This window comes from Camelus dromedarius, chromosome 27 (assembly GCF_036321535.1).
Source record: "Camelus dromedarius isolate mCamDro1 chromosome 27, mCamDro1.pat, whole genome shotgun sequence".
In the NCBI taxonomy this organism is placed as follows: Eukaryota; Metazoa; Chordata; class Mammalia; order Artiodactyla; family Camelidae; genus Camelus; species Camelus dromedarius.
The window spans coordinates 728,777-741,856 of NC_087462.1; the positions used below are offsets into that span (position 1 = coordinate 728,777).

Genomic DNA, 13,080 nt, shown 5'->3' on the forward strand with positions numbered 1-13,080 from the left:
TAGGGAGCCTGGGTGCAGGGCCAAGGTCACTTGAGTGGACAGGGCATCAGTGGGGATCAGCTCCTCCTGCCCCTGGGGGGTGGGGCTGTGGACCTCAGCCCTTCCCCAGTCTCAGAAACCCAGTGGGTTTCATCTCCAGTCCCCACCGAGGCAAGCCTTGGGGTTTCCGTGAGCATGCAGGGGTCTCTGTTCCTGCACAAGCTCTGGCATTTCACCGATACCCGAAAGGTGTTCTATGCCTGAATTTGGTTCTTGGTGTGTGATTGCTTGGCTGTGCAATTGTAACCCGGCTGGTGCCCCAGTTTTCCCCAGTAGGGGGGGTCACCATCCAGGTATCCTTGAAATATGGAAAAAGAAAATGGGACAGGCCTGTGGCTCCCACAGGCCGCCTTCCCAGGCACAGGTGGGCTGCAGGTACACAATGCATATGCCTCCTGGGTGTTTCCAGGAGTCCCACTCCACACCTGTGGTTGGTGGGGACTGCAGTCACCAGCCTGGCCTTTGCACCCCTGGGATGGAGACCCGGACAGGAGCAGAAGAGGCAGTCTCCACACACCTGGGTCAGGAGTCACAGACAGCTCCATCCAGGTGCCCCCCCATGCTCCACCAAAAAGACCACCTTCTAGGAACAGGGGAGAAACTGAGGTCAGGGTGCAGGCAGCTGACTCTGGGGTGCTCACAGTTGGCAGCCACCTGGGGCCTCTTAGGGATCTCAGATGGTGGACTCACGCATGTGGACAATGTGGAAGTATTTTAACTCTTCCTCTTGGCTTCTGGCCTGCTGTATCTCCCCTCTGCCCTAGGAGGCCCATGACACAGCACATGGCATGTGCCCACCCCAGGGACATGAGTCATGCTGCCAGCCATGGGCACATATGATCTGTGAGTCCTGGTCCCAGGAGTCATGCACACCCAGCCCTGTTCCCAGCTATCCCACATCCCAGTTATGCACACACCTTGGGGTCTACACACAGCCTCCTGTGTTCTTGCACATAAGGCACTGTGCAAAAGTGTTTCCATGTGTACACACACACGCACATCTCCACACCAGCTTGCGCACGCACATACATGTGTGTTCCGTGTACACACTTCCCCACCCTTGTGCACGTGCACACAGCCCCACTTTCATGTCCACACAAGCATGGTCCCCGGAATCCTTGTTTCTGCGCGTCTGTACCTACGAGTCCCTGCCCACGGGCACACATGCGCACCACACCTGGCAACGTGCACACACATCCAGTCCCCGCTTCCCCCTTTCTGGCTCTGGGCCCCGGGATCTGGGCCAGGCAGGCGGGCTGGAGTCTCTGCCAGGAAGGTCCCACTTCCGCGCCCCCAGCCGGGCGGCCGCCAGGTGCACGGTCCCGGCCCCCGCCTGGCTGGCCGGGAGGGGGCGGTAATTACGCGGCCCCGGGGTGCCCCCCACGCGCCTTTCATCCCGGCCACGCCCGTCCCGGGCCCAGACGCTCATTACCGCCTCCCCGCCCGGTCATTAGCTAGGGTCGGGGGAGGATCCGGCGTCCGGCGGGCCGGACCCTGCGGGGAGGACGGAGGGGGCGGTGCGGGAGCCAGACGGCCCCACTCCCGTCTCCCGGGCAACGCCGGCGAGCGAAAGGGCGGGGCGCCCAGCCCGGGGATCTTCAGCGGGTTCCTGGGGAAGGGCGTCTTGTGAGGGCGCAGACGGGGACCTCCAGCCTAATCCCCGTCCCGCCGGGCAGGCGGCGTGCCCCGCGCGTCCGGGCTTCGAATAGCAGCCTCGCCCCCGCCCTCGGCTATTTTGAGTCCCCTCCTCCCACAGCCACCCCAGTGGCACAGGGGCGGGCCTGGGGGCGGAACGGGGACTCCCTCCCACTCTGGTGCGCTCGACCCCGCCGGCTGCTGGACCGCGGGGCGGAACCGGGAGACCCCGGCCAGGTTGACAGCGGGGCTGCAGCGCTCTCTTGTGTCCGTCGGGAGAGTGTGTGGCCCTGCGGCAGCGCCAGGGAAAGAAGTGATCCCAGGCTCCTGAGAGCCCACCCCCCCCACCCCGCGGACACAATGTCCTGGTTACACACTGAGTCACCGGGACACCCAGACGTAGGTAACTACAGAAACACAGATACGGATACAGGAAACACACCTGAGATGCAAGTACACAGTTCCCACAGAATGCCTGGTCCAGGAGTACGTGGGGACAGGTATCCACAGGTATAGATCCACACCATGATGGGAACCCAGACAGTCCTGGGTTCCCATGGAGGCTGGTACCCAGCAACAGGCTTATAGTAAGTAAACGCCTAGTTACGGTGTACTGGTGGAATGAGTGAATGAACCAGGGCACTGCACAAAACCAGGAGAAGACAGACTACGAACCACAGAATAGTGAGGGTGGGGGGCAAAGAGTGATGGTGGGACCCCGTGACTGCAGGGAACGCCAGGCCTGAACCAGCGTCAGGAGCCGCCGACCTGACTCTGCTGGAAGAGCAGAACAGAAGGTGGCGGCGGGGCTACTCCCTGGGCCGTGCGTGCCTCGTCCCAGGCCGCGCCGTGGGTGCCAGCGGGAAGGGGAGCTGCGTGCTGGTTCTCTCTGCTCCTTTTAATAAGCGCCCTGCGTGAGTGGCTGATGCAGCAGCAGGCTGCTGCTGACGGGAGCTGTACGGGGGTGGGGGCTATGGCGTAGAGGGACAAGGTGCAGTGAGTCATGAGCTCCTGCCTAGGGGAGGGGGTCCTGAGCCAAAGGTGGGGGTCCCAGGGACCTTGTCGCAGGAGACAGTGTCCATGCCCACACCCCGACTGCATCAGTCAGCTAGACCCACCCGAGTGTGGCAGCAAGTCTGAGGCCTGGAACTTTTCTGGAGTGAGCAGCAAAGTGGGGTCTCTGTTCTCAAATCTCCCTAACTTATGCAGAGGGTCTGCCCTTTGAAGACTTTCTAGGGCAGGGCTTTCTTGGGTCTGAGCTAGCTTATTCCACCCCATGGAAGGGTCCAGGGCCACAGAAGGTAACATGAGCCAAGGCCTGGGCAAGTAGGAAAGTAGTGGCCACAAGAGGGGCACCCATAAGGTGGCCTTGGGGATCCGCAGCAGCAGCCTTGGCGGTGAGGATGTCTGAAAAGCTGGTTCTCCTGATAGCAGAGGTCTCCAGAACCCCCAAAAGCAAAAACATGCAGGGAGAGGAGCTGAGTGGTACTGATACCCCATGGGCAGTGGGTGGGTTCTGGGTGAGCAGAACAGTGTGCTGCTCGGGGCACTGGAGGATGTGGTAAAGGGAAGGGGGGCTGGGGCGGAGAGGAGAGGCTGAGCTGAATGTTAGGATAAGAGGGCTGAGCCCAATGGTGGGTCTGAGAGCCCAGGTCAAGGTCAGCCTGTGGTCTAGTGCTGGGATGCACAAGTGTCTGGCTAGGTGAGTGTTGGGATGTGGGCATGGCACCAGGCAAGCAAAGTCAAGGTTGGGATGGGAGTTAGGTGTGGATGCAGGCTGGAATTTGTAGGCAAACTGGGTTGGGTGAAGTTGGGGTGCCCCAAAGTTGTTAAGTAGGAAGAATTGGGATCATGGTGAATGTTGAGGTCCACAGAAATGGAGCTGTCTCAGTGTTAGGGTCTGGGTGGGCTTTGGGGCAGACCGCGTGAGGTGTATTCAGAAGCGTTGGGGTTCTGGGAGTTCTGGGGTGTCGGTTATGTTGGCAAGTATATAAGGACTGATGTCAGGGTTCAGATAATTTGGGGTGTCTGAAAACTGGGTCTTAGGTGGTATGGGGACCTGAGTGAGGTCGGTATATATCGGCAACTGTTGGCGCACAGCGAAGGTCGGGGCTCCAGTGACCCCTGGAGGGTTCCCAAAAGGCTCTGGCCCCTGGCAACAGCTGCGTGAGCCCTTTGTTCCCCGCCACTGGCCCGGGGCCGGCACATAGAAGTGGGTCAGCCCCGCCCCCGCCGCGCTGCGGCCCCGTTCCCGCTCGCAATCGGGAGATTGCGGATTCCGCGAGTCTCCGCCAGTCACTGCGCCCGGCGCCCTCGCGCCGGAGGGGGCGGGGCCAGTGTAGGCCCAGCCTCCCAGCTTATGAATATGAGGCACAACCATGAACTCCAGGGCCGCGGATTGGCTGGCGCAGAGAGAGAGGCGGGCACGGAGGCGGAGCCCGGCGGTGGCGTACATAAGGCTGGGCGCGGGGCACCCCCCCCATCACTCGCGCGTTAGGAAGCTCGGCTCGTTGTGCTGCGCCGTCTTCCCGCCTGCGCCAGGGACCTGCCCAACTCAGTGGTGAGGGCCCTGGCGGCACCGGCTCCACGGGCCCGGGGCGGCGGGCGGCCTGCGACCGGCCGGACGAGGCGGGGCGGCGGCGGCACGCCCCTGGGCGGGGGCGGCGCCGGGGCGGGCCCGGGGTGGTGTCTGCCCCGCCGGTGGTGAGGGGTAGCAGAGGCCCGGCCGAGCCGCGGCCGGAGGGCGTCTCGGGGGCCAGGCCCGCCATGAGCGGGGCGCTGCCGCAAAATGGCGGCCCGGAGCGTGAGGCTGCGCCCAGCGAAATGGCGGGAGCGCCGGGTCCCCGGATGGCGGGGCGCGGAGCGCATGCGCGGGGCGGGACCGGGGCTCCTCCCCGCTTTCCCGTTGAAGTCGTGCGAGGGCAGCACAGTCCTGGTGCCACCCACTCCCCGCGCCCCAAGTGTGGGTCCGATTTGCGCGGCTGCAGGTCGTCTTTTGGCCTGTGTTTCGGAGCCATTAGGCGGAGGCCTTCTAGCCCGTCAGGGGTCAGTCTAAGCACCCTCCCCACATGCCCGCCCCGCATTGACATCCCAGCGTCCAGTCCTCGGCCACCCTGCACAGCGCCCTACAGTGGACCAAGCACTTCGCCACCCCGCGCCCCCGTGGCCAGGTTAGGGGTTTGCCCCTTGTTTGCAAAGGACAGAAACCAAGGTTCGCTCAGCCTGTGGCGTTGGTAGCCAATGACTTCCTTCAGGGTCCAACCCTAAACGTCCCATGAGGGCGCATCCTGGCTGGAGTTTTGGGGCTCCACAGCCAGGGCAGCACTGAGGAACCGCGCTCAGAACCGCGGTGTGGCCCCACCCCTCAGGGAGCCCCCAGTCTTAGGGGGACAGAGTTGGCCCAAGCACAGAAAAAGGGCAAGGGCCTGAGATGATAAAGGAATTAAGGGCTTATTTGAATTAAGTTCTGGGTGTAGGCTGGGGATGGTTAAGGAGCAGAAAAGTACTTTTCCATTGTGTCCCCCAGGAGCATATATCGTTTAGAGTGAAGTAGAGAGGGGTGAGTCTTGAGCCCCAGCAGGACCTCAGGATTTCAATGGTGTTTGCCACAGGCCACCATGGCATCATCAGACGAAGGCAAGCTTTTCATCGGAGGGCTGAGTTTTGACACCAACGAGCAGTCGCTGGAGCAGGTCTTCTCAAAATATGGACAGATCTCAGAAGGTGAGGCTTGCACCAGACTGTGGCCAGGCGGGGCTGCTCCCGGGAGGGCTGGGTGCTGACTGCAGACCTCTCCCCTGCACAGTGGTGGTCGTGAAAGACAGGGAGACCCAGCGGTCCAGGGGCTTTGGGTTTGTTACCTTTGAGAACATCGACGATGCCAAGGACGCCATGATGGCCATGAATGGGAAGGTGAGGGGCAGCCGGGGGTCCAGAGGTGGGGGTTGCAGGTGGAGGGTGGGAGGTGCAGAGGCTGATGGTGTCAACTTCTGGCCTGCAGTCTGTGGATGGGCGGCAGATCCGGGTTGACCAGGCCGGCAAGTCATCTGATAGCCGCTCCCGTGGGTACCGAGGTGGCTCTGCTGGGGCCCGGGGCTTCTTCCGTGGGAGCCGAGGCCGGGGCCGTGGGTTCTCCAGAGGTGAGTGTCGCTGGCAGGGTTGGGGTTGGGGTTGGGCACTGCTGTGGAAGCTGACACTCACTGCTCCTTCCCGCCCCTGTCCATAGGGGGAGGGGACCGAGGCTATGGCGGGGGCCGGTTCGAGGCCAGGAGTGGTGGCTACGGAGGCTCCAGAGACTACTACAGCAGGTGAGGGCGCGGGCCTGCTCCGGGCGCGGGCGGGCTCCTGTGCAGACGCTGGCACCGGCCCACATGTGTCCTTCCTGCAGCCGGAGTCAGGGTGGTGGCTACGGTGACCGGAGCGCAGGGGGCTCCTACAGAGACAGCTACGACAGTTACGGTAGGTGGCGCTCCAAGGGCCTGCGGTGGGGGCTCGGTGAGCCTGGTGCCCTCTGCGAGCAGCGGTCAGACCTTGTCGCTGTGCTTGCCCGCAAGGCACGAGACTGCCCTCTTGGGTCTGTGTTAGCAGCCGTTTCTATCACAAAACGTAAAGACAACACCAGACTGACCAAGAAGGAAAGGGAGAGCGAGGGCCCACAGAGCAGGCCGCACACGTGCATGTGGGCCCGCCGCCCGCCGCCCTTGGCTGTGGGGGGGGTGGTCGCTCCCGAGGCCGCAGGGCCAAGCCCCCAGGTCTGGGCCCGGGCATGGAATGCTGGTCTGGTTGCGTGCTTCAGTGCCTTTACACTGTGCCTGCTTCTTGTTCTCAGCTACACACAACGAGTAAAAATCCTTCCTGCTCAAGATCGTCCTTCCAATGGCTGTATATTTAAAGATTGTGGGAGCTGCGCTGAATCGTTAATGGTGTAGTGAACACACCTCCTTGTCCCCACTTCTGTAGTCTTAATCAGTTCCGATCTTGTCGAACACAGCCTGACTGCTTCTGACCCCCCCATGGCCTCATCACTACACTTTTCTTTTTAAGGAGGCGTTGTCTGTTTTTAAAAGTTTGCAAAACGTTTTGAAAAGCACTCCAGATCTCACTTTCACCTTTTTACCACGAGCCGTGAGTTGTAGAAAGTCATCAGGGGTTGTGTGGGTTTTGCTTTGTTTTTGATTCGTTGCCTTGTTTCTCTTTTTGGTTGGTCGGCCCCATGAAGTGGGTGCCCCAAGTCACTTCTCTTTGAGAGAGATCCGACTGTGAATCCGCTCTGTCAGAAGCTGAGCACGCTGTGGCTTTTTTCCAACTCCGTGTCACGTTTCTGAGTGTGGGTGGTAGGACCGTCCCGGTGGCAGTGGCAGAGCTGGGCAGCTCGGCCCGGCCCGTGTGCCCACCTGTGCTGTGTGACCCACGGTAGACTTGCAGACGTCTCCGAGAGGTTCTTGAAAACGTTTATTTATACCGTCCTTTTTACTGGAAGACGTATGCATATCCCATCCATGTTGTATTTGAAGTGGTTGAGGAATTCTTGTATGCAATTCTCTTTGGCTTCACGAAGCCGATTAAAAGACCATCTGAATGAACCTCGCTCTGACCATCTCCCTTTGATTACACAACACGCTCCCTGCTGCGGGCTCAAGGCAGGCAGGCCTGAACAGAGAGGGCAGCTTGAGGACTAGGCCTGCCGGTCCCGCCCAAGGCTGCCAAGAGCTAGACAGGGAAGGCAGAGTCAGTGCCCCTGGCCGGGCCCCCGTGACAGCAGACTGCCACCCGCTCCAGTTAGGTGAGCAGGTGGGTAACGGGAGCGGGCTGCTCGGACGCCAGGGCAGCCCCGGGAGGCTTCTGGCAGTGGCAGCTGGAGGGCTCGATGGGGTGGGCAGCTTAGCAGGGATGGTGGACATGGGGGCGCCTGACGCTGACCCAGAGCACCTTAGTCTAGAAGCAGGCCGGAGAGCAGATGCAGGCAGTGTCCCTGGGTGACTACGGACTGACCGACTGGCTCATTAGCTAGCTTTACTGTTGCTTTACAAGTTCCAAGCGTTCTCTGCTAGCCTATGGAAGCTGCAGCCCCTCGGAGGACAGAAGTGTTGTGCGCCCAACAGAAACCTCTGAGATGCAAGCTGCTCCCTGGGCTAGCTCATTTGTGGAGATAGTCCTGTAACTCGAGGTAACTCCTTTTGCTCGTCCGCATCCCTCCTGTCAAGAGCTCATTTGAAAGTCACGTACCTGGGGAATGTTCCTTTGACTGTTTTTTGCTTTTCCATTTTCCTTTTTTTCTTTTTTTTTTTTTAATCAAGCTAGAGCTAAAGGCATTCCCAGCCGTTCGCCCTCCCCCACCTGTGGCCAGGCGAACGGCCCGGGAAGTTGTGCCTCTCCAGTAGGTTCGATCTGTAAGCAGGGTTGCAGACCACCTAATGAACACCTTGTCTTTTGAATTTTTTTGTTCGTCAATTGTCAATTGACCGTCTTTTCCAGACCTCTTTAAGTCCCATTCCTGACTAGCTCTCTCATGTCTGTTGCCTCCATGAGTTTTCCCTCAGTGCCCACACCAGTTCTGAGCAGCTCCATCCTGAGTGGTAGCTGGCCCTGCTTAAGAGTGGAAGGTGGCTGGCCCATCTGAAAGGCACAGGCCCATGCTGGCCTGTGGCAGGGGCTCTCGGGTTGGCTCCAGTGACTAGCTTGAGACCCTCCTAGGAGCTGTGGCCGGTGTTGGGGGAGATGGGGAGGGGCAGCTGTGAGCTCAGCAAGGGTGTCGGGGTTAACACTCCTCTGTTTTGGCAGGTTGAACAGAAGCTGGTGCAACTCGGAAGGGTGGCCCAAGAGCAGCAATGACCTGGGGTCACTGTCCCAGGAGGGATGTCACCTGGGAGAGAGAGCTGGAGGCTCAGCTGCCTGCCCTTGCGGCCTGACCCCTGTAAGTGCTCGTGTGGCCCTTGGGCCCTGGCGGTACCTGGCCCTTGTGGTGGGTTCTCTCCTGGCTGCCTGCCCTGCTGTGCCCCTGGTGGGGGCAGGTGTGTGCCTCCCGCTGGAGCCAGCCCTTTTCTCCCTTCACCTCTCCTCTTTCCAGCAGGTGCTTCACCGGCAAGGTTGGGGTGCGGGGCTTCAAGGTGCTCCAGGAAGACGGGTGTATGGTGCTCACATGGTGGCCAGTCTTCGCCCACCCTTGAGTGTGACAAGACAAATGTGGAAGTCGCATTTAAATAAAGGGATGGTGTGTCCACCCAGTATTCTTGAGTCTGGTGTAGGGTGAGGCTGTGGAGGCGGGGGGAGGGGGGCAGGGGGGAGAATCCCTGGAGAAAGGCTCTTCAGGGCTTGAGCTGGATCCAAACCAGGAAGACCACGTGGTCACTTCATTGTCCCCTTGGGGGGTCTGAGGGACATGGTCAGCCTGAGCTGAGGAAGAGGTGGTCCCCAGAACCCCCCCCCCATCCGAGTTGAGCACATGTCTCTCCCAGGGTCCAGGTCGAGCTCTTGGCCGAGTGATCCCCCGGCACCTTCCTCTTTGCCGCCTACGGAGCCGACCTTGCTTCCCAGGTTCGTCGCCTCCTGTCCTGGTCTTGGGGTGCACAGCGTGGGACTGAGCTCTGGGCCCATTACCTCCAGTCCTAGCAGGGCCATGAGATGGCCCTCAGGGAGGGGCAGAGGCAGCGGGCCACCGTGCTGGTGTCCCCGCAGCCCACGGCGAGTGGGGGCGGGACCACAAGAGTTCCCAGGGCCCAGAGAGGAGGGCGGTTGCAGGGCACGGTCGTGCCCGCTCCTCCCTCGCGGCCTCCGCCACCTTTGGGCGTTCCCGTGGGGCGGGGGCATTCAGCGGGAAGCGCCGGCTGCTTGCAGCCCGTCGGCCGTCTGTAGCCGGGAGCCCGGCTCTTGTGACCCGCCCGCGGCTGGGCGCGCGGGGGGCGGGGCACTGGGGGGCGCTCCTGGGCCGGGCGGGGGCGGGGCCGGACGGACGTTTCCGGGCGCCCGGCCCCGCCCCCGCGGGCCATTGGCTGGCACCATCTCCGCGGAAGTGAGTGACAGCCGGTCGCTTGGGCGGGGCGCAGCCACCGCTTCCGCCGGGCCATGGGGCCGCGCGTGCTGCCGCCGCGGCTCCTGCTGCTGCCGGCGCTGCTGCTGCCGACGCTGCTGCGCGGAACCGAGGAGGCCACGCCCCCGTTGCTGAGCACCGCGCAGGCCACACTGTTGCCGCTGCGCGCCGCGACGAACTGGAGCCACCCCGGCGCGCCGCACAACAGCACACACCCGCGGCCGCCGGGCTCGCCGGGCTCGCCGCTTCTGCGCTCCTTGTTCGTGGTCACGGGCCTCATCGGCCTGGCCTTGCTCTACTTCCTCATCCGGGCGTTCAGGTGCGTGAGGCGCACGCCGCGCTGCGCGGCCAATCAGCGCACGCCTCGCGCCGCACGTGGTGGGGCGCGAGAACCCCGCCTCCGGCGCGGTGCATCGTCGTCACGTGGCCGGCGGGTGAGGTCGGGCAGTGACGTGAGGGCCGCCGTTTCATAACCCGTGGATGCTGTTGCCGGTTTCCAGGACGCAGCGCTGGGGGCTGTGGGGGGCTGTGGGGGCCTGCGGGCCCCGAGGATTCCCGGGACCCTCTGAGGTTTACTCAGCCCCACCAGCACAAGTTGGGTCTGTGACCCCGGCCTACCCAGACTGCATCCTTCCCACAGCCCAGCTAGAGGAGGCCAGGGCCAGACCGGAGCCCGCCCCCGCTCCTTGCTTCTCCTGCTTTTTCAGCCCATAGTTGGCTGTGATCATCAGTTTTTAGGTCCGCCTGTGCTCTCCCCAAGAGCTGAGGACCCTCTTGCCTTCCCCGCGGTACACGTCCGGCCTGGTGCAGGCCCGTGGCCCCCACTTAAGGCCCCTAACCTTCCTGTTTGGCGTCCTCTCCGGGGCTGACCTCCAGAGAGCCTTTGTCACACACAGCTGACCATGTCCAGACCTCATGCTCTAAAGGGGCTCTCTGTATCCTACGTTGACTCTGCTGTGGGTGTACAGTGCTCTCTCTCCTCCGAGCACTTGCTGCGTCTCCCAGAGAGTCCCCGCTGCTTTCCCTGGTTGGGGTTGGGAACCAGGGCTTCTGCCTGAGACAGTTCTCAGTTCCATGTCTCTGGCAAACCCTCTCTCCGAGAATCTGCCTTCTAGTCAATGAAACGGGGTAATAACACCTCCCTGGAGGGGTCCTAGCCCAGGGGCTTCTGCCCACCCCCGACCCAGGGCCCTGCCCCTGGAGGTGTCCACCACCTGCTGTTGCTGTAGAGCAACTGATAATGATTGTGAGCTTTATGAGAAGTGCAGTTAGACCAAGGTGGTTCACAGCCAGGCTTTGAGGGGTGGAGCAAAGAAGGCTGAGAGCTGGACGACTGGACAACGAGAGGGCCATGGGAGAAGGCGGAGTGCAGGGCAGGGTGTCAGCAGCTCCCAGGAGGAACCTCGAGAGGGCCACTGAGCAATCCTGAACCTACTTCCAGGTTGAGAAAACCGCAGCGGAGGAGGTACGGGCTCCTGGCCAACACGGAGGATCCCACTGATGTGGCCTCGCTGGACAGTGATGAGGAGACGGTCTTTGAAACAAGGAACCTGAGATGGTAGAGCAGCCCTCCTCCCCACACCTTTAGGGGCTCCTGGGGGGCAGGGGCGCAGGCCAGAGAATCAGGAAGGTGACTGAGGTCCTCAACATAACCAGCACCCAGCGGTGGCCAGGCCTGGAGTGAGTGCCGGCTCTGCAGTCGCAGGCTGTGTGGCCGCATCTGGCTTCAGCTTCCCACTTCCTTAAGATGGGCCTGGCCCTGAAGTCCACGATCAGTGTCAGACGGAGGATTGACTGCAGGGTGCTACCAAGTGGGGTTGTCTCTCTCCATGGCCCCTGCCCTGGGAAGAGCATCCCAGGCAGAGGAAGAAGCAGAGAAAAAGGGCTGACCGCTGAGGTGAAACAGGAGCCACTGGGCACAGGGCCAGCAATGGGGCCTGAGCAGAGAGTGATGGCCTGTTTAACCCCAACATGTTGGACACAGAAGCCAGGAGATCAGGGGACAATTCTAACTTCCCAAGCCCCCTGCCAAGGGAGGCGTGAGTATTGTCTGGGAACCACTCTGGTCTCCATCTCTCCTGGCTAGAGGACCCTTTTTCTCCCAAGGTGGGCAGTCAGGCTGGGGGTGGGGGCCGAACAGGTCAGAGGTCTGCTCACCACCTGCATCTCAGGCACAGCGAGGTAGGGGCGGAGCAGGGGAGCTCTCCACTCCCTCCTTCTTACCTACCCCTCTCTTTCAGATACTCAGGCCAGGAAGCGGCATTTCCAGTGGCCCCGGGGGAAGGATAAGAGACAGGGCCTGCTCGCAGTGCTGGGAACACCCCACCGCTTCTGCCGGCCCAGAGAGCTTGTGTGGGACCTGCCCGGCCCTCCCGAAGCTGCTTTGGCCCTCCAACAAGATGAGACCGCCCAGGATCCCGGGTGGAAGCCAGAGGGGCCCTGGCAGCCCCACCCTGGACTCTTGAGATCGCCGGGCCAGATTGTGACTGGTGCCGATTGCCCTTTCCACTGGGGACCTGGCAGCCCCAAGCTGAGGCCTGGTAGCCCTGGGAGCACCTCACCCCCGGCTGGGGACAATAAAGGCGGCAGTGCTTCTGTAGCTGGTACCCCACTCCGCAGTGGGCCAGATCCAGTGTCCTGACTCCCGGGCGAGGGGTGGGCAACAGACATGGGCTCTCTGTGGGCCTCATTTGTCTCACCTGTGACCACCTGGCCCCATGCCCAGCTGTCCAGAGGGTCCGGTGAGGAATCCCGGGAAGTGGATGGAGAGATGGGGGAGACCTACACCTACTTACCTGGAAAAAGGCCTTGCCAGTCATTGCCTCTGGGCCTAGAGAGAACAACTCTTCATCCATCAAAGCCCCTGCTCAAGGGCCACCCACTCCATGCTTCCTGCAGCCTGGGGGCTGTCAGGGGCCATGCCCTCCGGGATCCCTGCCTTACCACGCACACTACAGCTGAGGGGGCGTTTCCCAAGGAGCCTCAGGCTGTAGTGCACACATCTGGAGCTGCCTGCAGACTGAGAGCCCCTGTGCTGACCCTGTCTCTCCCCTTTCAGCCTCCTGTGGAATCACTGATGAACCTGATCTCCCATCCAGGGCACCTGAGACCTGTACTGGTGCTCAGGTCTCCGTCCTGGCCACCTGAAATCCATCCCAAGCACTTGAACCCCATTCAGGCACCTGAATCCCATTGGGGCAACCCAACACTCATCGCAGGCACCCAGTCCCCATCCTGAGCACCTGAGCTCCATCCCTGGTACCTGACCCTCATTAGGGTACCTGACTCCCCATCCCAGGTCCCTGAGTCTCATCAGGATACCTCAGCTTCCATCCAGGCCACCTCGTCCCCATCCCTCTTAAGGGGTTTGCTTGATGAGT

General features: G+C 61.8%; 2 protein-coding genes across 4 annotated transcripts; both read left to right on the forward strand.

The window, feature by feature from the left end:
- The first annotated feature begins 4,076 nt into the window (after nt 1-4,076).
- Nucleotides 4,077-12,299, forward strand: CIRBP (cold inducible RNA binding protein). Of its 3 annotated transcripts, XR_010378047.1 has the most exons (10): nt 4,077-4,234; nt 5,286-5,397; nt 5,480-5,586; nt 5,675-5,813; nt 5,900-5,981; nt 8,455-8,587; nt 8,741-8,884; nt 9,129-9,207; nt 11,142-11,258; nt 11,941-12,299. XR_010378047.1 is itself a non-coding variant. In XM_031438162.2 (7 exons), exons 2-7 carry the CDS (start codon nt 5,292-5,294, stop codon nt 8,457-8,459), a joined length of 510 nt encoding a protein of 169 aa, XP_031294022.1. In that variant the 5' UTR covers nt 4,077-4,234; nt 5,286-5,291; the 3' UTR covers nt 8,460-8,589. The 3 variants fall into 3 exon arrangements, 2 of the variants coding, with proteins under 2 accessions (XP_031294022.1, XP_031294021.1); XM_031438162.2 differs by lacking the exons at nt 8,741-8,884; nt 9,129-9,207; nt 11,142-11,258; nt 11,941-12,299 and adding an exon at nt 6,062-6,132 and having other exon boundaries at nt 8,455-8,589; XM_031438161.2 differs by lacking the exons at nt 8,455-8,587; nt 8,741-8,884; nt 9,129-9,207; nt 11,142-11,258; nt 11,941-12,299 and adding exons at nt 6,062-6,132; nt 6,503-7,965 and having other exon boundaries at nt 4,078-4,234.
- Nucleotides 9,717-12,299, forward strand: FAM174C (family with sequence similarity 174 member C). Its single transcript, XM_031438179.2, has 3 exons — nt 9,717-10,019; nt 11,142-11,258; nt 11,941-12,299. Coding segments are annotated over exons 1-3 (402 nt in total). The 5' UTR covers nt 9,717-9,735; the 3' UTR covers nt 11,942-12,299.
- Nucleotides 12,300-13,080: the final 781 nt, after the last annotated feature.

Excerpts from the sequence above, each read along its gene's own strand:
- CIRBP (XM_031438161.2), top strand. The coding sequence starts at position 5,292 with ATGGCATCATCAGACGAAGGCAAGCTTTTCATCGGAGGGCTGAGTTTT. Across the intron at positions 5,398-5,479 it reads ATATGGACAGATCTCAGAAG|TGGTGGTCGTGAAAGACAGG; the intron begins GTGAGGCTTGCA and ends TCCCCTGCACAG. Across the intron at positions 5,982-6,061 it reads TCCAGAGACTACTACAGCAG|CCGGAGTCAGGGTGGTGGCT; the intron begins GTGAGGGCGCGG and ends TCCTTCCTGCAG.
- FAM174C (XM_031438179.2), top strand. The coding sequence starts at position 9,736 with ATGGGGCCGCGCGTGCTGCCGCCGCGGCTCCTGCTGCTGCCGGCGCTG. Across the intron at positions 10,020-11,141 it reads TTCCTCATCCGGGCGTTCAG|GTTGAGAAAACCGCAGCGGA; the intron begins GTGCGTGAGGCG and ends ACCTACTTCCAG.